This window comes from Tiliqua scincoides, chromosome 13 (assembly GCF_035046505.1).
Source record: "Tiliqua scincoides isolate rTilSci1 chromosome 13, rTilSci1.hap2, whole genome shotgun sequence".
NCBI classification, from domain to species: domain Eukaryota; kingdom Metazoa; phylum Chordata; class Lepidosauria; order Squamata; family Scincidae; genus Tiliqua; species Tiliqua scincoides.
The window spans coordinates 3,895,092-3,916,741 of record NC_089833.1 but is presented as its reverse complement, the minus strand read 5'-3'; the positions used below and the strand labels follow the sequence as shown (position 1 = coordinate 3,916,741).

At 48.4% G+C, this 21,650-nt stretch overlaps 1 protein-coding gene across 1 annotated transcript; it reads left to right on the top strand.

Annotated features, from left to right (window-relative positions):
- The first annotated feature begins 618 nt into the window (after nt 1–618).
- On the top strand, nt 619–21,165 carry ROGDI (rogdi atypical leucine zipper). Its single transcript, XM_066640757.1, has 11 exons — nt 619–716; nt 8,747–8,818; nt 9,942–10,024; nt 11,802–11,856; nt 12,194–12,274; nt 14,726–14,821; nt 15,628–15,726; nt 16,680–16,793; nt 18,268–18,317; nt 18,759–18,885; nt 20,422–21,165. The coding sequence occupies exons 1-11, from the start codon at nt 672–674 to the stop codon at nt 20,461–20,463; spliced, it is 864 nt and encodes a 287-aa protein (XP_066496854.1). The 5' UTR covers nt 619–671; the 3' UTR covers nt 20,464–21,165.
- Nucleotides 21,166–21,650: the final 485 nt, after the last annotated feature.

The window sequence follows — 21,650 nt, the reverse complement described above, 5'->3', positions numbered from 1 at the left end:
CCAGTCATCATTTGGTCACTCCTTTCTGCACCTGGGTTCTTATGGTGATTTAACCAGAAGGGTGCAGACAATGTTAACATTAATATTAACATTGGCATTAATACACTATTACTATGGTCCATCAAGTTCACATAAAACCATGTCCAATTACCTTGTTCTGTATGTTGTCGGCCTCTTCTAGCCCCTACCCGGCTGACAGGGGCTGGGCTGGGCTGGGCTGTGGGGCGGGCAGAGGTCCTCAGCAGGGTCTGCTCCCCCTTGGCTGCTGCCTGTGATGCTGCGCGGCGCAGCGCCCTCTGGCGGCGCCCAGCTCTGGCCAGCAGAGAGCGGGAGGGATGCTGCGAACTGCGTTAGCCAATCAGCGGCCTTTCTGGTTGCTAGGCGAACGTTAACAAAATGCCCGTCACCCTGGTGATCAGGGGCATAGAGGCGTATGAGGCCAGAGCGGCACGTAGGATGAACGAGGACAACGGTAAGCGGCCATTGCCGGGAAGCTCGCGCGTGGCGCTCTAGCCGCCCTCTCTCTATGGTTGAGCCGGAGGGGCGGGGCCGGAGTGACGCCCAGCCAATCGGCGCGCCAGCGGCTGCCCAATTAGGAGCGGCGGGGAGGCAGAGCCCGCGCTGGTCGCCTCCGCTCAGTCAGTCGCGGCGGGCGTGAGGCGAGGGCGGCGATGAGGATGGCGGCGCTGGCGAGTGCGGCGGAGCGGGCCGTCCTGGTGAGAGCGGGGTCGGGGGCGGGCTGCATCTCCGGCGCCTCAGGGGCTGCGCGTGACGTCAGCGCCGCCGCTGCTCCTGCGCGTGACGTCACCGGCACGCTGTGTTTGCCTGTGACGTCAGCGACCTTGGCTTCTCCTCCTTTCCCCTTCGGAGCCACCTTCCACTGGCATCCACGTTGATACTGTTGACATGTTAGCATGTTGCAGTGACATGTAACACGCTATTGACATGCTAGTATGCTATTGCAACATGTTATTAGCATACTAGTATGGTATTGTAACATGTAACATGTTATTAACTTGTTAGTATGTCATTGTAACATGTATCAACATGTTAGTATGTTATTGTATCATGTAGCATGTTATTAACGTGTTAGTGTGTTGTTGTAACATGTTAATAGCATGTTTAATGCTATTTAATGTTTATAAGGTGTTTATGTATGTATGATACATACATATAAGGTGTTTATGTATGTATGATACAAGGACATCTGCAAGAGGGATCTGAAGGCCTTAGGGATGGACCTCAACAAGTGGGAAACCCTGGCCTCTGAGCGGCCCGCTTGGAGGCAGGCTGTGCAGCATGGCCTTTCCCAGTTTGAAGAGACACTTGGCCAACAGACTGAGGCAAAGAAGGAAGGCCCATAGCCAGGGAGACAGACCAGGGACAGACTGCACTTGCTCCCGGTGTGGAAGGGATTGTCACTCCCGGATTGGCCTTTTCAGCCACACTAGACGCTGTGCCAGAACCACCTTTCAGAGCGCGATACCATAGTCTTTCGAGACTGAAGGTTGCCAATATATGTATGTATATAAGGTATTTATGCATAAGGTATTGCTTTCCCTAGTTTTTTATACATGTGTGTGTATCCAGATCAACAAAATGGGTGTGTTGTGGCATTAAGAGAAATACATAGACAGGGGTGTTGGAGTTGCATTGGATCCCAAGATGAACAAGTGTCCGCAGCATGACACGGCTGCAAAGAAGGTGAATGCAGTTTCAGCCTGTATTAGTAGAACTGTAGCTTCCCAGTCACGAGAAGTCGTGATTCCACTTTACTCTGCATTGCTCAGACCTCACCTGGAGTGCTGTGTCCAATTCTGGGCACCTCAGGAGAGCCACAAGGATGATCAGGGGGCTGGAGGACAAGCCCTGCAAGGAAAGGTTGAGGGAACTTGGCATGTTCAGCCTGGAAAAGAGGAGGCTGAGAGGGGATCTGATAGATCTCTTCAAAGACCTGAAGGGCTGCCACATGGAAGAACGGACGCATTTGTTCTCAGCTGCCTCTGAAAGCAGAACTAGATCCAGTGGGTACAAACTCCAAGAGAGGAGATTTCCGGCTGGAGGTCAGGAAGACATTTGAGCCAGTTCTGGGCAGTTCAGCAGTGGAACAGATTGCCAAGGAGGGGGGGATAGACTCTCCCTCACTGGAGATCTTCAAGCAGAGGCTTGACAGGCACTTGCTGGAGATACCCTAGGAGGATTTCCTGCTTCAGGCAGGGGGTTGGACTGGATGACCTTGTAGGTCCCTTCCAACTCCATGATCCTGTAAGGTGTGCTGGTGGGTTGCTTCCCTGAATATAACCAGGTGCACCCATCTTATAATCGCCCATGATATAGTCAATATTTACGTCTTTGCATTTCAGCCCAGATGGGGCTCCCCAAAGGGCTTGCAGCAATGCAATTCAGTTCAAAAGTGCTCTGTTTTAGGGATATGTGGGATGCGCCTGTGGCATTTCTTCTGGCTCCTGGCAGTGGACTGCACGTTCCAGGCTCTTTCTTTCAGTGTGAAGAACCAAAACAGTTTGCAGGTCACTCTGTAGCTGGTTGCCCTGAGAGGTTCCAATGGCAGAAGTGGCCCTTTCTGCTCCTTGGCCTAGAAACATGAGAACCTGCCTTATAGTGAGTCAGACTCTTGTTCCATCAATATCGTCAACCCTGACTGTGTTTCACTCAGGAATTTTTCTTTGTCCTACAGAGAGATGCTGAAAATTCAACCTGGAACCTTCTGTAGGCAAAGCGGAGGCTCTACCACTGAGCTGTGGCTCCTTCTAGAATCTAGAACAGTGTTTCTCAATGCTGCTCCCCCGAAATACCACTTGCTGCCACGCTGTCCTCAGAGGTACCACTGGAAGTAACTGGCGATGACATCATCACCAGTTACTTCTGGATTTGGAGACCACAACAGGAGCTTCCAAGGTCAGTAAGAGGCTCAGGGTGTGCAGGCGAGCTTTTACTTGTGCTTGAAAAGCACACGCTAGAGGTCTGCCCTCTGGCTCGAGCTTCCTATTGCTGTTGGGAGCTCCCATTGCAGTGTCACTGCCAGGCAGTGGGTGCCACATCTACCACCCAGCACTGCCTGTCATACTGCTGTGTGTATGTGTACCACTGGTTGAGAACCCCTGATGTAGAGGGAATCTTTGTCTCTTCTCTTGAGCTTGTAGTGGGACTGAAAAACTGGATCCAATCTCACACTTGCAGCAGCAGCAGCAAACTAAGATTCAAAACGGATCAAAGAATCCTCTCCTTCATCCAGCTTCTCCTTGAATCGTATCAACATTTGATTCTCTTTACCAGATTAGGCAAAAGATCCCTTTAGTTTGCCTTCCTGTTTTCAGCTGGGGCCTGCGAGGTACTTTTAGATAGCAGGCAAGCAGGGCTCGATGATGACAGTAGTCACCCCTGCTTGTTTGTCTTCTGTCTCACATGCTCTAAGGTTGCCTCATCTCTGAAGGTGTAGGAGGACCCATTTAACTCTCACAGCCAATTCCCACTGATGAATGATCATCCAAGAATTTGCCAGCCTCTGGTTTCTAAGCTGATAGCAGGAACAGCCCCCACATATCACAGCCATGTTCTAGCAACCTGAGGCACTCTTGCTTCTCTGAGGCTACAATCCGGTACACCAGTGGTTCTCAAACTCTCTGGGAGTTTCAGCCAAGCTGTAAATTCTTGTGGGGGAGGGAGGAATGGAGCTATGTGATTGGCAGGATCACGCCACTTTGGAGAGGCACAGGGCCTGCAGCAGGCTCCTGGGGGTGCGGGGAGCCCCACGCCAGCCTCCACAGGGCTCCTCAACATGCAAAGATGGTGCAGATAATGATCGCGGTCCACTTCTGGTTTCTGAATGCGAAACCGGGTCGCAACCTCAAGCGTCTCCGCATGTTGAGCCCTGCGGAGGATGGCGTGGGACTCCCTGCACCCCCAGGAGCCTGCTGCAGACCCTGTTAAGTGGGAACAAGCCCCTGCACCCCTTCAAAGCAGCACACTCTTGGGAATCACGTCACTCCATTCCCCCCTCCCCGCCCCTTAACGGGGCAGAGCACAGGGCTCACAGGCTGGGGTGTCGCGATGCCCCAGTTTAAGAACCACTGCTCTACACGCTTACTTTGAGTAAATCCCACTGAATTTAATGGGGCTTACTTCTGAATATACACTGGGTTACATTGTAAGACTGCAATCATATGCATGCTTTTTTGGGAAGGAGGTACAATTGAATTCACTCCTGAGGAGGAGCACAGGATTATGGTGTAAGGTACGTACCTGCACCGCAGTCATACAGATTCCTCTGATTTCTCAAATGCCTTTCAGAGGCCATAGTTGTTGCTGAAAGGCAGATCTGAGTTCTCTTGCTGCTGAGGTTTCCAACCCATGTTACTGTGTGAGTTGAATCTTTTTGCTGGTGCCAAAAGACTCTATGGGCAGCGATCCTGCTGCTCTGTGGCTTGTAACGACAGTTGAGATCAGAGATTAGATGAATATACTGTCCTTCTCAAACTTGGAGCTTGGGAGGCAGGGCCTCTGTCTCTGAGTTTTGCTCCTTTTGCTCCTGAGTCATACTCCCTTTGCTTGGAGGATGTGAAAAGTGCCTTCCTTTCAAAGAGAAAGTCCAGCTATGGGGCAGTTACTTGCCCACCCCTGCTCTGGCTTAGACTACAATAAATTTGTTAAGTCTTTTAAGATGCTCTAAGGCTCCTTTTTATTCTCTCACTATTGTGAAGCTTCATAGGATTCTGTGTGTCTTTAAAGCCCATGTATACAATCTGGCAATCTGTGTTAATCCTTGAATTCAGGTCCCATCTGCCACCAATGCCTGGAGTATTATTATGACTCTTAACTTGCCCTGAGGTTTTGTTTTTACAATGGCGTGGAGGAATGACTTTTTAGTCTTCCTTTTTTTCCATTGTTGTCATTGTGATCATTTGAATAGTGTGTAAAGCCCTAGAAGGAAGACTTATTCCCAAATGGATTTCTAAGTAAAGGTCATGCAGCTACATGGAGCATCTGTTTTGTTTGCTGTTCTCTGAGGCCGCACTCCTAACCCACTTTCCAGCCCTGACATAAGGGCTATGTAGCTCCTAGGTAAGGGAACAAACATTCCCTTTTTCTGAGAAGGTCTCCATGAGTGCCACCCAACTGCAGGATGCAACACACGTCCCATTGGCTCCGCTATGCCAGTGCTGGAAAGTGGGTTAGGATTGAATGTAGGGCCTGAATGTTATAAATCAAGATGTGAAAAAGGCCCCAGTGTGTTTTCAGCTGGGCTGATCTGGAGTAGAGAAGCTCTTTATAATTAAACTTGTGCAATATATGTTTCTACGCATCCTGAAGTGAGACTTTAAAAAAAAAAAGTCCAAATAAAACTCTGCATTGAAGGAAAGAGCTCTAGAGTATCTTGCCGATTTACAGTTTGTATTCTAAGTAGGGTTGCAAATCTTAAATTAGTAACCAGTGCTTTTGTGGTGGCAAAAGGGTTCATGGTTCTTCTGGGCTGCTCCTCCATCACAGGCCCACGTGCCCCAGAAAAGCCACCCCTGACAGTTGGAGAGCCCCTTAGGCATGGCTTGCAATGTGGTGTGAGGACCTGAGGCCGCAAATGTAAATCACCAGATCTAAATTTATTCTCTGTGCAGGCAGAAGCACAGTTCTGGGAAGCCTGCCCAATGAACAGTAGCTTTTGTTTATTAAATTGCAAGTTAATCAAACCCAGAAATGTAAATCAAGTGACAGTCCTTTAATACCGATGGTCTCTTTGAAGTGCAGGAGAGGGGCTTAGAAGAGGGAGTTTTGGACTGGACTTGGCATAGCTTGGCTCTCCAGTAGTGAACACCTGGTTAAATTGAGCAACAGGAGAGTTGATCCTGTGGATTGGCATTTTCACATCGACCAGATCCAAAGTCCTTCTGCCCCCTCTCTCTCTATAGAAAAGAACCCAAAACCTGGGCTGTTTTCACCAGCTGCCAAAAGAGACTTCACTGCACATTCCTGCGTGCCCTAATTATTTTGTACCCTTGTGTGGATTTTAATTGTGAGCGGCTTTGGGAGCCAGCCCTGTCTGAGAAGTAGTGAATAAGTACAGCAAATGAAATAGACATCTTCCCTTTTGTTTGGTGACAAGCTACTGTGCAGGTGGAAAACCCAACAGAAGGTTGGCTGTGTGCACTGGCAACCCCAGGCAGCACATTCCTAGCAGTCTCCCAATTTCAGGTGAGGACTGGAAATGTTTTCACTCTGCACCTCTGAACAGCCTTTAGATGGGAAAGAGCAGGGCAGAAAGGGTGCAACCTACCTGTTTGGCCCTAAAGCCGTGCCCTGAAATAACAAAAAGCAGAAGTGAAGTCTTGCTTTCTGCCCCGTGCCATTCTCCTTAAGAATAAATGAGGCAGAAATTGGTGCAAGTTAATTATTAAAGCCATGTCTGTGCTGCCAGGAATCATGTGCCTCTGAGACAACATGTTTGTGTTTGTGTCCATAATTGCTAGAGAAGAATTCCAAGGTGCCCTCAGGAAGGAAACTGTCTGATCGTGGCACTGTCGGTCTTGATGAGACCAACAGTACACCACTGATGTCTGGCCGAATGCTGCGCACTGCTTTGGGTTTGTTCCTGAGTAAACCATGAGGCTTGAGCAGTGTTCTCAGATGTTGACATTTCATTTTGAACATCTTCATCCTCTTTGGAAAATTCCACCAAACTTTGCAACCAGAAGTGCTGGGTTGGAATACAGATTAAATTGGCAGTTTCTTAATTATTTTCTTCTTTTTTGCAGGATTTGGAATGGGGACTTTAAAAACTTTCTTACCCAAACACATCTATAATTGCATATTAGCAAATAGCATTACATGCTATGTACTGGGTACTACTATGCACATTAACAGTGTACTATACATATTTACTATGTTAATTAAGTTTGGACGGAATCCTAGGAGAGCCCTTGGCTGGCACAAGTTGCTAAAGCACATGCCGTAAAGCACATTTGCACCTCCTCGGGAGTCAGCTGGGCTGGCTTAGGGATGTGCGCCTGCCCGCAAAGGCTGAATCCAGCCTCCATGCCAACTTCATGGGGGAGCCTTGCGTTGGCCAAGCTCGGCCAACGCAAGGCTCTGGGAAAGAGGTGGGAAGGAGGCATTCAGAGGAGGGTTGAGGGTAATCCTGGGGGTGGGTGGAAGCGGGAGGCGAGGCGGGGACTCAGCAGATATGCCAGATCCTAGCCCCTGTTCCTGAACTGCACGGAGCAGCTGCAAGCCACTTCGCTCTCCTTGGACGTATGCCACTTCCAGAGGTGGCGCAAGTCTGAGGAGACCCATGGGGCTGCAGTGGCTTACCCAGGGGTAAGTTTCCCCTTACCTCTGGCAGAGCCACTTTGGACCCCTATCTTGTGCTGGATACAGCGCAGGCCTCCTGACCTGCTTGTTCCAGAGCAAAATAGGATTGTGCTGCATGTTAATTAACTGTACATATTAACTATGTACTATACACATTATATAGAGCCTGGAGAGCCAGGGTAGTGTAGTGGTTTTGGAGGTCGACTTAGACCTGGATGTTCCAGGTTCAAATCCGCCCTCAGCCACAAAGCTTCCTGGGTGACCTTGGGCCAGTCACTTTCTCTCAGCCCCACCTACCTCACAGGGTTGTTGTGAGGATAAGAAAGAGGGGAGGAGCAGCTGTGTAAACCGCCCTGAGCTCTTTGGAGGAAGGGCGGTATAAAAATGTGAAAAATAAATAAAATTAATTAACGTATGCTATGGAAAAGCAGGGGAGGTTTTCAAATATAGTTCATTTTGTTGAAGATTGGGGCGGAGACTGTGTGAGTTTAGGACTGGTGGTAAATGGGAATTGAAGTCAAGCTTCTCTGACTTGCTTGTTTTGGGTGGACCCAAACCCCCTCTCCAACTGTGAGGGCCAGGAATGTTTGTGTTTTTAAGGCAAACAGAAACTTCCAAGGTTTCCCCCAAAGCTGCCAGATTTAGCAGTAAAGCACATGAACCACAAGGTGTGGTGTTTTTGTTCTATTCTTGCGGCTTTTTCGAAAGACAGAACAGCAGAGGTGTTGCTCCATTTAGAGCCGAACCTCTTGGGCATGATCTGAGGAAGCCGAGGCTACACTCCGTGTCTTGCTGCCACAGTGGGGACTTGTGGAATAGGAAGCTGCCTACTGTCAGTGGTTCCCCAAGATTTCAGGCCCAGGTCTTTCCCTTTTCCACTTGAAGAATGCCAGAAATCGAAGCAGGGACTTTCACCACGCCACAGTGGGCTGTGTTGGCCTCATCCAACTCATCAATCCACCTTCTTCTTGGGTTTTAAATCAGTGGAGGACAGAACCGCTGTGTACAGCAAAGAGCTTTCAGTCATTTGGAGAGAGTGGGGCTCAGAAATTGATCCTTGGAATATGAAGAGGGATGTAACTCACGTGCCCTGACTTTTTTTGCATCTGTGAAATGTGGAGCATTTGCTGTGAAAAAAAATTGAAATTTTTTAGTGGGAATTTTAGTGGGGAAATTTGAAATGAGTGGGAATACATTTAAATGGAAGGTGTTCTGCTTATGTCGTATTACTGCTGCTGGGTAAGACCTTCATTTAAAGAAAGGGGGAAAGTGCACAATCATCCAAGGACAAAACAGCTTTTGTGAATGTGGTCAGAACTGCCTCATCCCTCTCCGTTGTGTGATCAGAAGAGAGGGGAGCAGACAACAGCTTGTGAAACCTCTCGATGCCTCATTCTGTCAATCCTCGTTTTGTCTTTCCATGCAGGAGGAGGAGTTCAAATGGCTTTTGCGAGAAGAGGTGCACGCCGTCCTTCGACAACTGCAAGATATTCTGAAGGTAGTTACTAAAAAGATCCCTGGTTTTCTTCCAGCTCAATGGCATAGCTAGAGGGGGTGCAAAGCACTTAAGTTTTGCAGGAAGCCTCACCACAGTCTGTCCCCTTCAGAGTTGTTCCAAGTTGTCCAGGGGTCTGTCCCCTTCAGAGTTGTTCCAAGTGGGGGAAGCAAAACTGAGTTGTATGCCTCCATTTTGCTCCTCCTGCCTGGAATGGCTCTAAAGGGAAGGGGCCCCTTGCACGCTGCAGTGAGGCTCCCTGCAAAATGCTTTGCACCCCTCTAGCTATGCCACTGTTCCAGCTGCCTGTTTTTCTGTTTGCCGCAGTTTCCTTGAACTTCAAAGGCATTCCACTTTCTGTTGCACTTCTCAGGGTCTTCCTTTTCCACTGCAGAATAGTTTCAGGTTTGCTATGGGCCCTGCAAACAATTGTAATAATAATATCATGTCCTCAGAAGCGTAGGCCAGGTATCTAGAGCACTTAGCCTGATACCCCAGTTTTAGGCAGTGAAGAGCCAGGTTTGTCCAGGGGATCGACTTCTGAACAGAGATTGAGAAGGATCCTCTGTGGTGGACTGGAAAGCTGCCCTGTTCTCTCTCCCCCTTCAGGCAGCTCTGAACAACTTAAAACCAAAACAACAATCATAATAAAAACATTAAATGTTGCCTGTTGCAACGTTGTGTTGTCCCACAATGGTTGGAACAACAAAACATAACCTCAGAGCAAGGAGCAGTGCAAAAATAATCTGTGGCTACAGAAACTAAACAAAATCTTCAAAGGCTAAAGAATCCCATTTTGGGTATTGGGATTACAACTCTGAAGTGTTAAATTAACCACTTGGCTGCTGTACTGTGCCCGTTGAGGTGGGTGAGTGTAAAGACTTGTGCGGGGTTTTCAATTTGACCTTCCAGCATGACTGGTTATTCCAGCATTGTTGGGCTGGGAACAACCTGTGGATCATGAAGTAACTTAATTTCCAGGCATATAAATTCTGATGCATCTGATCATTTCGTTGAGATTACAGATCAGGGGTGGGAGGGTCAGTTTTGCAGCCAAGGAAAAGAAGCCACCTTAGGGCAGCCCAGGCCTCTGGCACTGATGCTTCTCCTTTTCTTTCTTGCGTAGGAGGCTTCTCATCGGTTCACTTTGCCGGTGAGCGGCTCAGAGGGACCGATCAAACAGGAGAACTTCATGCTGGGCACTTCAAAGTAAGAGTTGGGTTCATAACATGTTACGGTTGACTTCTCATAGCAACTACTTGGCAGAAGCGTCGCTGGGGGGCTGTGGCACCCAGGGCGTTGACAGCACTTCTGAGTTCTCCGAGAGGAGGAGGTGTTCAGCAAACACAAAGTGGAGGAGGGCTCTGAGCCCCAGCTGCAGCTGTGACTGCGCATGGGTTCTAGCCACTGTTCTGGCTCAGGAAGTGGCTGGAGCGTGTGCACACTCAAGCGGTGGCTGGGGCGATTCCGGTACCCACTTCTGGTACCTGGGATGGGCCACCCCCTGCCTCCCACTTGCTGCGCCACTGCAGTCTGGTGCGGTTGAGCAGACCTGGCCAAGGCCACTCGATGAGGAGGAGCTTGAATCTGGAGGCTCATATTCCAGTCATACTTTCTGCCTGTTGCATCATGATGTTTAAGCAGAAATGGTTTTTCAGTCTTTGGGGGTGGGGGGGTTGTGTTCTTCTTTTGTCAGTGTGACTAGGCTAAACAGAGGCTACAGCTGGCTGACGAGGTCCCTCTCGTCCTCGCTTTTAAAGATTTCCACCCATTTTCCTAGAGTTCCCCTTAGGCCTGAAATGACCTCCTGAACACGTACAAGGTGCTACCTCTCTTCCATCAAACTGATCCTCAAAACCCACCTTTCTGGCTTACCCTTTAGTCTCGACTTCACATGAAAGTCTTCCAGGTTTAAGTATGTCTGATGGCATTTGCCCACATGCTTTCCTCTCTGCCTGGTCCTCTGCATATCTGTTGTTTGCACCCCTACTTATTTTAGATTGTAAGCTCCTTGGAGGCAGGGATCTGTCTTGTTCTGTGCATGTAACTCTGTAAGGTGCTGTATAAATAAGTACTACAGATCACAGATAAGGATCAGAAGAAGGGTGGGAACATGGGGAACTGCCTACTACAGAATCAGCTGATTTGTGTGTTCAAGTTTGCCTTGCTCACTGTTGTTGACAGTGGCTGGCTGTAGTGCTTCTGGGTTTTGGAGAGGGGTCTTTGTCGGCATTATCTGGAGATGTCAGAAATGGAATCTGAGGCTTTTTGTGTTCCAAGCAGGTACTGAAAAGTGGCCCTTCCCTGTGGTGGAAGGTGTATGGATGGTATGCTTTAAAGCCCTCCGGGCAGGGCAACAGGTGAACAGTAGAAAAATAAAAAGACCCACTGGGAACAAGGGCATTCTTTCTCTTCCCGCTCTGCCCTTGGTTTTCAGCCCCATTGCATTGGCAGTGGTAAGGAGTCAAGAGACATTCTGCTGCTAGTCCTCTGGCGCATATGCAAACCTGGCTGGGGGACTGAAGAGAAGCTGCACTACCCCCAGTGGCTCTCCGCTCTTCATTAGGGATCTGTTACAAACCGTTAATACAGAAACATGGAGCATGGTTGGAAGTTGGAGCAGCTCTTCTGGCAACCTGGATTGCTAACCAAGCCCCGTTTGTGTTCATGTCGGTTAGGGTCAGAAGCCTGTTGTGGAAACAAAAGGACTCGTGTATAAATGACAAACAGAGCTTAGACGGCTGAATCAGGCTTGAAAGGCGTATACAAGGGTGCTGTGTTCTGCGTGTTGACGGTTGGCAGAAGGCTGGGCAATGACAAAAGGCCTCTCTGTGCCACTGAAGAGGCTAAACTGGGACTCTTTGCAGTTCTCTAAAGAGGTTTCATTTCCCCTTCTAGCCTTTTTGTTTGTCTCTGTACACACCCCCAGAGGCCTTGGGCTCTGGAAGTATTTTCTTCATTTTAATAACTCTGTCTCTTCTTTCAGTGCTGACCAGGTGAAGGGAGTTCTGACGCTTCAAGGAGATGCCCTGTGCCAGGCTGTGAGTATTTGTCCCAGCAGGGCTTATGTGCCGGGGAGTGGTCACCTTCCTGATTTCCCAGGCATCACCCTTGGGCTCTCATGGCATGACAGCAAATCTCCCCTGAGGACCCTAGCTCTCCTTCTGGGTGGTGTGACTGGCTGCTGGTGGTGGACCACTCCAAAAGTAGCCTGTCATTCTCAAGCCTTTGCTTTATTAAGCATGACAGCCTACAGGTGGGGCCACCTGGCTTGGCACTGCCAGGACTCCTCAGTCTTGGTGGCTCGACACCACTCTGAATTAACAGGCGGTTTCTCCATCTTTCTCCTCCTCACTACTCCTGATTTTCTCTTTTCAGGATATTAACTTGAAAATGCCCAGGAATAACCAGCTTCTGCACTTTGCATTCCGGGATGACAAGCAGTGGAAATTGCAGCAGGTGTGGTGACCAGGTTCCCCCTCCCCTGGCAAAGGCCTTCAAAAGACAAAGCTCCTTCTTGGCGTTCAGAAACCAGAGGACCCTTTTGTAGCAGAGTAGAGTAGCATATGAAACCCCACCCTCCAGCTTCTCTCTTAGCTGCCCCTTTCCTGGGAAGCGGAGCCGAGCAGAGCCGGCGGGGCCAGGGGCGCAGGGTTTTTTTTTTTTTTACAGTTTTTCCTGGCTTACTCCCAGGAAAGCGTGAGTGGGGTGGCAGTCTTGCTGAGCAAGCCCGCGTGTCTACTCAGAAGTAAGTCTCAGCGCCACTGGGGCTCACTCCCAGGAAAGCGTGGGTGGGGTGGCAGTCTTGCTGAGCAAGCCCGCGTGTCTACTCAGAAGTAAGTCTCAGATTCACTGGGGCTCACTCCCAGGAAAGCGTGGGTGGGGTGGCAGTCTCGCTGCCCAATCCTGTGCATGCCTACTCTGAAGTAAGTCCCATTAGAGTCAGGGGGGCTTACTCCCAGGAAAGCTTCTCTCCGCCCCCCAAGCCTGGAGCATCACAGCTTTTCTCTTCCGCCCCCCAAGCCTAGAGCATCACAGACTCTTCCCTCCCCCCAAGTCTGGAGCATCACAACTTCTCTGCAACACAAACACTTTCCCCCTCTCTCACACACACAGGCTGCCCCCTTCACTTACACACACAGATGCTCTGCCCCCCCTCACACAGCAGGGGAGGGGCACTTTCACTCACCTCATCCAGCATCTGAATGTAAGCCCCCCCCCCCCATCACAAATTAAAAACTATCTCCTTGGTCAGAATACCAGTGTTTGCTTATTGCACAAGCCCCAGGTAAGACTCGGTTCTCACCATAAATCCAGAGGTTTGTTGTGTCTTGAGAATTCAAGTTGTGGTTGGACTTTCCACTTGTTCATTTGTATTGGAATCATGGAAGAACTGGCGAGGAGGTAGATGTGGTGTCAGCAGTGGCCCCTTTAAGGGTAAGGCCTGGGCATCCAGCAGAGTGTGCTGCACAGCTGCAGCCACTGTAAGGCAATAGGGATATCCTCAGGGATATAAGGAATACCAGAGGCAGAAAGGGTTTGTGGGTTTTGAAGAAGTGTAGGTTGGAGGTAGGAGAGGAGACTGACTGGGTTTATTGAATTTGGAATCTGACTGTGGATTGTGACTGGACTTGGATACCCTGATGGATTTGACTGACCTACCTGGAACCTGACCTTGGACTGTAATTTGGCTTATTGGCTCTGGACTCTGATTTGGTAACTCTGATTGATGGGACTGATTTACTTGGTATCTGTGGACTGGAACTGGACTCACTTTTGCTTGCTGCACTGGTGAGTTGCACAAGGGGGACTGATCAGCCTTAAGCGGGCACGAGGCCCAGTGGATTGGAATTTGGCAGAACATCATTGTAGCAGAAAGATAATGTGATCCCCTATTTGTGTGCACCTGCTTTTGTGAGCTTCATAAATTCTGACTCTAGCGATGATGAGTTCTTGGGGTTTCCAGAAAACTAGAGTACTCAAACCTTTAAGTCTCTCCATTTGTTAATGACAGTGATAATGGTTCTTAATGCCACTGTTGACTGCTGTTCACTTTACATGGTTCAAATGTCATTCTGTTATAGTTTATTAAATATTTTAATACACTATTTGGTTCAGAATATTTTTTTCCTTGTTTTCCTCCTCTAAAAACGAGGTGCGTCTTATGGTCAGGTGCGTCTTATGGAGCGAAAAATACGGTATTTAATGTGCTGTAAGCTGCTTCAGAAATAATTTGTATTAGATGGTAGGGTATAAACATTTAGAGCAAACCCACAAGTGTATGCTAGTTGGTTTTTAGCGCATGATGGTGTGGGAGGTGCTTGATGAATGCGTTTCCAGATGGTCTTCTGTAAAACTGACTGTGATCTCTTGAGCATAGAGCATTACATAACCGTTCCTCACCTGTTGTATAAACAATGAACAAATGGAGCTGTGTTCAGCTCTGTCCAGGCCATGTTGCTTGAAAGCACATAAAAGTCAGCCAGGACTAATCCTAGCTAGCATTGACTATTACACAAGTCAAAGGGGCATGTTTCTAGCCGTCCTACTGGTGGAGAACTAGTGGTTAGCATTTGCTGGAGCACAGAAACTAGAGGAGAAGATATAGACTGAGGAGTCATTACCATTTCAGAATCCGTTCTTAACACAGAATCTGTTGATTCATATTTCTTGCTCCTTAGAAGAGAAAACCAAGTCCATGATCTTCTCAAGGAAAGCCCATAGTGGGTTTTGTGGGGGAGGGGAAGGCAGGGGAACCACATGCACTGTTACATTTTGCTTCAGTTGCAGAATGTTGTGCATTGTGATTGTTGAAATGAGAAGCTCTGTTTCAGGATTCTGGGTTTGCTTTCTGACCACCCTGACTTTCAGCAAAGCCATACAGATGGGCTGCTTTTTGTGCTTTTGCAGATCCAGGATGCACGGAATCATGTGAACCAAGCCATCTACTTGCTTACCAACAGAGGCGCCAATTACCAGTTCAAGACAGGGTGTGAGGTCCTCAAGGTGAGCCAGGCCTTTCCTAGCAAATGCCGCAAAGCCAGGGGATAATTACATTACATACATCCAGACAAAGAGACCTCTCACCGACGCTGAAACTGTTGTGGGGTGGGGCTTTACTGTTGATTCTGTCTTCTGCCCTGCTTTGAACACTGTTCATTTTATCTCCTGTGAGCCATTCTGGGTTGTACTAAGCAACTACTGATGCAGCTAAAGAGGGTGCAAAGTGCTAAGTTTTGCAAGGAGCCTCACTGCATTGTGCGAGTGGCCCATCTAACAGAACCTGCTTAGCTTCAGCAAAGTGATTGCATCTTGTGCCTTCAGGCTCAGACCCTGTTATGCTCTGGGCCTTTGTGTGCTTCTCAGTGCTGTATTAACTTATGGAACTCACTGCCACAGGATGTGACAGTGACCTTTTCAAAAGATTAGATGGCTAAATAGGACTTCCATGTTCAGAGACTGAAGGCTTCTGAGCCCGTGATGCTCAGTAGGCACGGGAGGGATGCTGCTATCCGTGACTGGCTTGTGAGCATCCTAGACGCATATGGCTGGCTGTGGTTGGAAATGGAATATTGGAGTGATGGACTTTTGACCTAATCCAGCAGCACAATACTGTTAGTTTGGGGGAAGGGCAGGAGCCGTTGCACAGGCTCTTGGACCAAGAATTTCCCATTCACTGTTAGTTTTATTTATTATATTTATACCCTACTTCTCAGCCCAGTCAGTTTTCCAGAACAGTTTGCAATCTGAACAATACTAAAGAGTAGACATCAGTCTAAATAAAGTTGTGGGTTTTTTTTTCTCCACGGCAGCTGATGGACGCAGTAATGTTGCAGCTGACAAGAGCTCGGAACCGCCTCACCACCCCGGCCACTCTTACCCTACCAGAAATTGCCTCCAGTGGCCTCACGGTAAATGAACACTACCTGTGTTGAAGGCTTCCCTTGGGAAGAAAGGCATTCTTCTGCCTCAGGCTGCTCAAGTTCTGTGTCAAAGGAAATATCATCTTTGCTCTCCACATCACCGTAGCTTCGTGTGCGTTCACATGAACCTCTTGTAGTACTTGGACTATACAGAATTTAAAATATGAGCAAGGACAAGGCTTTAGAAGGCAGGAGTGCTGTGTGTTGCTCCAGGGAAGGGAGTGACGAGGGATGTTCCTCCCCACACACCCCCTTTGGCTTAGTCCCCATTCCTCTGAACACCTGCAGTCTTGCTTAAGCCGTTTCTGTCCAATGTTGCATATACGCAACAGGGATCAAATGTGTGCACCTGTGGGCTAGGCAGAACTGGGTTAAAGCCTTCTCTCTCCTGTGAGCGTTCAGTATATATTTCTAGAATGTTTTCACACTTTATTTTTGCACATGCATCAGGACTAGAATCTGGCTTTTAAAAAACTGAAAAGTTAGGGAATCTAAGCATTGGGACCCACTTTTAGATTGAGAATCTGTCAGGACCCACCAGAAGTGATGTCATGACCGGAAGTGACATCATCAAGCAGGAAAATTTTAACAATCCTAGGCTGCAATCCTAACCACACTTACCTAGGAGTAAGTCCCATTGACTGTCATTGTTCATAGTAGTCTGTTAAACATACAGATCTGTGACATTTCCCCAAATGCTTACCAGGGTAGCATTAAGTCTAATATAATAAAAATAAAATATGGTAAAGAATGGGAACCCACCTGAAATTGGCTCGTGACCAACCTAGTGGGTCTCAACCCACAGTTTGAGAAACACTGCTATAGTGTTTACAGCTACATGTTGCTCCACTTTACTTTTAAAAGGATACTTTTAAATGGAGAGAGGATAAGGGATGAAGGTTCCTATCTCTGAAGAGTGCTGCTTTGGTGTATCTCTGCAGAAAATGTTCACTCCTGCCCTGCCTCCAGATATCCTGGTGAATTTCTACATCAACCTGAACAAGCTCTGCTTGACAGTCTATCAACTGCACCTGCTGCAACCCAGCTCCACGAAGGTAATGCCAACTCCCTCCCAGGCCAGAGCCCCTTCTCTTCTGCCCTGAAACAACATCCCTCACCGTTAGAGAGTGCCACCGGTTCTGGCTCTGAGGAAAAGCAAGACGTGTTATTGTTGATAGTGCTGAGCATTCAAAAACATCCATAAATCTGACAGGGCTCCTTGTAATTCCGAGACACTGTGCCTTAGAAGCACAAGTGAATCTTTCAGTGGTGATGGCTTTGATCCAAGGGAAGCTGTGACTGTAAGCTTTGGAAGGATTTTATTTTTGGATTTAACATCAGCACCGAGAAGGTACGAGATATTGTGAAAGACGGTTGCACAAGCTCTGATGAGCTGGTTAGACTCCAGCGTCTTTGTAGCTTGTGCTGTTGGAGTCAGGAAGTGACACTCAGAAAATGTTTAACGTTCTGGAAAAATATGAAGAAAATAAATGCACCATTTCCACTGACCTTGGGAAATATCAGATGGCTGATAGGAAACTTGCATTTTTTTGTGAAACCAAAGGTTAGAATACATTTCTGTTGATAGAAGTGTCTCCTGAGTACTTGGCTAGACCAGGAGAGAAGAGGATTTTCCTCCACACAATCCTCTGAGAGAAGCAGAAGTTGCCTGCAGAAAGTCCCTGGAAGTATCTCCAGAAAACATCCTTCTCCTTCTGGGAGCTGCTGGCAGTCAGTGTAGGCAATCCTAAACTAGGCGGACCAAGTGTCTGACTTGGTAGAAGGCAGCTTCTTGGATTTCTCTAACCTTTAAATTATAACCCACAAACCCTTCGTCTTTTCAGCAAGTTGTTAAAAATGAAGCATGGTCAGCTACGAGGTGAACATATATTTCTTCTGTTTAAAAAACTTAAACCAGAAGTTTGTGATGAGCAGCCTACGTTAGGTGGTGACTAGTCATTGGTCCAACTTGCTTCTTCCCACTAGACTTGGGCAAGCTCTTGGCCAACCAACCAGTATCTAAAACCTTTGTTACCACCTCCGTTTGCAGTGTGGGATAAAAGTAGCAGGGTGTTGTTAGTTAATCGTATCTTTGGGCTGTGCGCATCTCCTAGTCAGGGGTATGTAGAAAGTAAACTGTGAGTCTCTGACTTCCTGTACGCCTCCTTTTGCTCCCTTCTGCCCCGAATGGCTCCAGAGGGGAGGGGCCACTTGCACGCCGTGGTGAGGTTCCCTGCAAAACTTAGTGCTTTGCACCCCTTCTAGCTATGTCACTGTCTGTCACAACTGGGCACGTTGGGCAGACAGCACACTGAACTAGATAGACCGTGCTCTAATCCTTCAAGGCCATTATTATCTTGAACAGGATTGCATGGTTGAGATTGCTTCACAGGGATTTACCTGGGCCTTAACTCTTGCATTGTCCTGCATGTGTGTTCTGTACACAACCAAGTGTGTAGAAAGCTGTCCCTGGCAACCGTTATGTGAAATTCCAAGAGCTGTATGTAACGTGTACATTTTCTTCCTCAGCATTTCAAACCTGCTGGAGGGTCCATCCTGCACAACCCAGGGGCCATGTTGTAAGTGGCGTGTCTGCATGTTGGGGAAGGGGAGGCCAGGGCTGGTGTATTCATGAGGCCACTGAGGCAGCTGCTTTTGGTGGCAGTTTGACAGGGATGCCTGGCCCCACCTCTGCTCCTAGGATCTGAAAAGGAAGAGGGGAATGGATGGAAGAAGGCATGTGGAGAAGATGCTCAAGGCGACCACTCTTCTGCTCCACTCCCCTCCTGCTTTTCAGGTCTACTGAGGAGGTGCTGTGGAAGCAGCAGCCTGGTGAGGCAGGCAGCATTTGTCATGACCAGGTGTCATGCAAGGGTGGAGGTGACACGGGTTGTGCCACCTCATGCACTGGGAGGTCTCGGGCTCACCCTGATGAAGGCCTGTGTAGGGCTGTGCGTGACTTGTTTGTGACCGCTGCACCTGTCTAAAAAAACAAATCCCCTTCCCACCTCTCCTCCTAGCGAGTACGGCAACCAAAGATATGAAGTCAGCCACGTCCATAAGGTGGAGTGTGTCGTCCCCTGGCTCAACGATGCCCTGGTCTTCTTCACGGTATCCCTGCAGCTTTGCCAGCAGCTCAAGGACAAGGTGAGGTGGTACGACAGCTGGGCAGAGGCGCACTAAGTTCTTGCTTTGAGTCTAGGCCAGGCTGTGGTCTTGAAAATGCATTTGCTGGCCTGAGCTCTGGAAACTCAGCATTTGCATCTGGCAACAAAAGGCCTTGAGGGTGTGGGGCATGGAACCAGAAGTACAAGTCCTGCAGAAATATGGACAACAATCACTGGCAATTCAGTGGTGCTCCAGCGCAAGGGTGTCAAACGCGTTTCGTACAGATGGCCAAAGTGAGCATTCATGGTGCCTGCTGAAGGCCAGAAGTGTCACCATTAAGCAGGAGATGACATCATTCAGCAGGTGATGGCCAGAAATCAGCACTTTGTTCTCACACAGAAACTCATGAGCTGCAAATGACCAAATGTGCCAATCTTGTTCACAATTTCAAGGTATGAAAGAGCCCAATTATAACAGGGACCAGAGAAATTGCTGACGGGGGCCACATTCATCCTGCAGGCCTTGTGTCTGACACACTTGCTCTAGATTATGTAGGTGCATAGCACATTTTGAGGGAAGGATTGGCAGTGGTCCGCTGAAGTTAGCAGCTGCTTTGGATTGGGAGTGGCTGCTGAGTGTGTTTTCCATGCACATAGTGGTCCTAATTTGCTCGAATGCCATTGTGTTGTTCTGTTCTGGATTGTTTATTTTGCTGCTATTTATTTTTAGAACTATAAACTCTTTGGGGTCATAATGTTTGGGGAAAACAAACATGTTTTAAAGTGAACAGTGCCAGAATTGTTCAAGCAAGGTTTTCTGTACTCATTCTTGACCTTCTCCTGTCCCATTTGGCATTGACATTCAGGTGGGTGGGTGCTGAGAGGGGCTGGCTTAAGAGCACCTAGTGCAGTGGTTCCCAAACTGTGCGCTGTCATGCCCTGAAGGGCCACATGAACTCACAGGGGTCCCAAGGGATTCCCTGGCAACCTCTTCTTTCTGGCTGTCCCGGGTCTCACTGTCTTGGATTTCACACAATCCAAGATGATGGCTCTGGGGAGAGCCAGGAAGAAGAGGCCACTGTGAAAGAGGGGTGCTGTGACCCTAGTAAGTTTGGGAACCGCTGACCTAGTGAGTTTGCCTTACTTTTCACCAAGAAGTTGGACTTTGGCTATTGAATTGTCAGTACTTTAAGGAAACAGCTGGGTGAAATTTTCAGGGAAGCATAGAGACTGACTGCAGAAAGGGCGACTGGAACATTTTTTGATTCCCTGTCCACGTAATGTGAATCACTGAGTGATCCCCTCTCCTTAGTGGAAGGACTGGCATGACCCTGCTTCTGCTTCTACGGGTTACAAGCCATGATGTGCATGTGCAACCTCCTGATTTTAGAAATGGGCTATGTCAGATGCAAGGGAGGGCACCAGGATGCAGGTCTCTTGTTATCTGGTGTGCTCCCTGGGGCATTTGGTGGGCCGCTGTGAGACACAGGAAGCTGGACTAGATGGGCCTATGGCCTGATCCAGTGGGGCTGTTCTTATGTTCTTATGCTTGCCTCTCCCATTTTTTGTTTTTCAGATTGCTGTTTTTTCTGGCTACTGGAACTACAAGCTCTACTGATCCAGCTTCAAGCAGTGGTTACTTCAGCCACTACTTCTCTGCCTGGGAGAAAACCATTGTATAAGCTGTGTGTGTGTGTGTGTGTGTGTGTGTGAGGAGTCGCTCATGGTGGCTTCTGGTTGCCAGCTTGGGCATCCGTCTGTCTGTGTAGAATGTCTTTATTTATTATTAGCACTTTAGGAATACGTTCACGTTTCTTTACATGTGCATCCAAGGTTGGGAACTAAGATAAGCCAGTAAACACTAGTCGGATCCCACCTTGAAGGAGGGAAAGGTGCGATTGCAAGCAACTCTGGGAGGGAGCTCAGGGCATTCTGTGGGACGTTCCCAGCCCTGATTGGCAAGAGGGGACCAGCTCAGCTTGTGTGGTGGGCACAAGGACCATTCCTTTCCTGGCCATTCCTTGTAATGTTTTGGAGTTGCTCTCGCTCCCTCCCATCTCTTCCATCAGTGCTACTCTTCATCTCTCCTGTGCTCCCTCTACAACCTACCCCTGGAGGCACAGAGAACAGTTTTTCAGGTGGGGGCCAGAACCTACTTTGAACCAGAAGAGGCTCCCTATTTGCCAGGTCTTCCATTGAGCCATTTCTTACCCTTCTGCCACTGAGCAGTGCAAGTGCTGTTCTGGGGACAGAGTGGTTGATTGCTGCTAAACCCTTGTGAATCATTCCTGAACCCAATCAGTTGTTGTGAATTAAAGATCCCTGAACACCCTGGTGTGTGGCTATCGCTCTTGGCGTGATGCGTTGACGAACTTCCTGATAGCTGTGTGTATGAGAGAGGAAATCTCTCTCTCTCTCTAAAAGTGATGGCAGTTAACCATTTTGAATATGTCAGTTCAGTTGATGCAGGGTGGCCTAGCCCAGAAGGAGTGCTGTCAAGTTCAATTAAAGCCTGTGCTGGGTCTCTAGGCTGTGGTCTGAGGATACAGGATGTAACTGCCCCCTTCCTGAAGCTACACATGTCTCAGTCTGGTCTGTGCCTGGATGGGAGGATTGCCTGGTAACCTCATGTGAGGCACCTGGACTTCCATGTTGGAAGAAAGGCAGGCTATAAGGATCCTGTACCATGAAAATGCTGGAGGTCACTTTGTACAGTGCCCAAATTTACCTGGTACACATCTGTGTGCTGCAGTGTTTTCCCCAGAGCATCATGCTAAACATTCAACAACTTGCTTTAAAGAAATA

Coding starts and splice junctions, on each gene's coding strand:
- ROGDI (XM_066640757.1), top strand. CDS start 672: ATGAGGATGGCGGCGCTGGCGAGTGCGGCGGAGCGGGCCGTCCTG. Junction 14,822..15,627: donor CAGGGTGTGAGGTCCTCAAG/GTGAGCCAGGCC, acceptor TCTCCACGGCAG/CTGATGGACGCAGTAATGTT. Junction 15,727..16,679: donor TTGCCTCCAGTGGCCTCACG/GTAAATGAACAC, acceptor GTATCTCTGCAG/AAAATGTTCACTCCTGCCCT.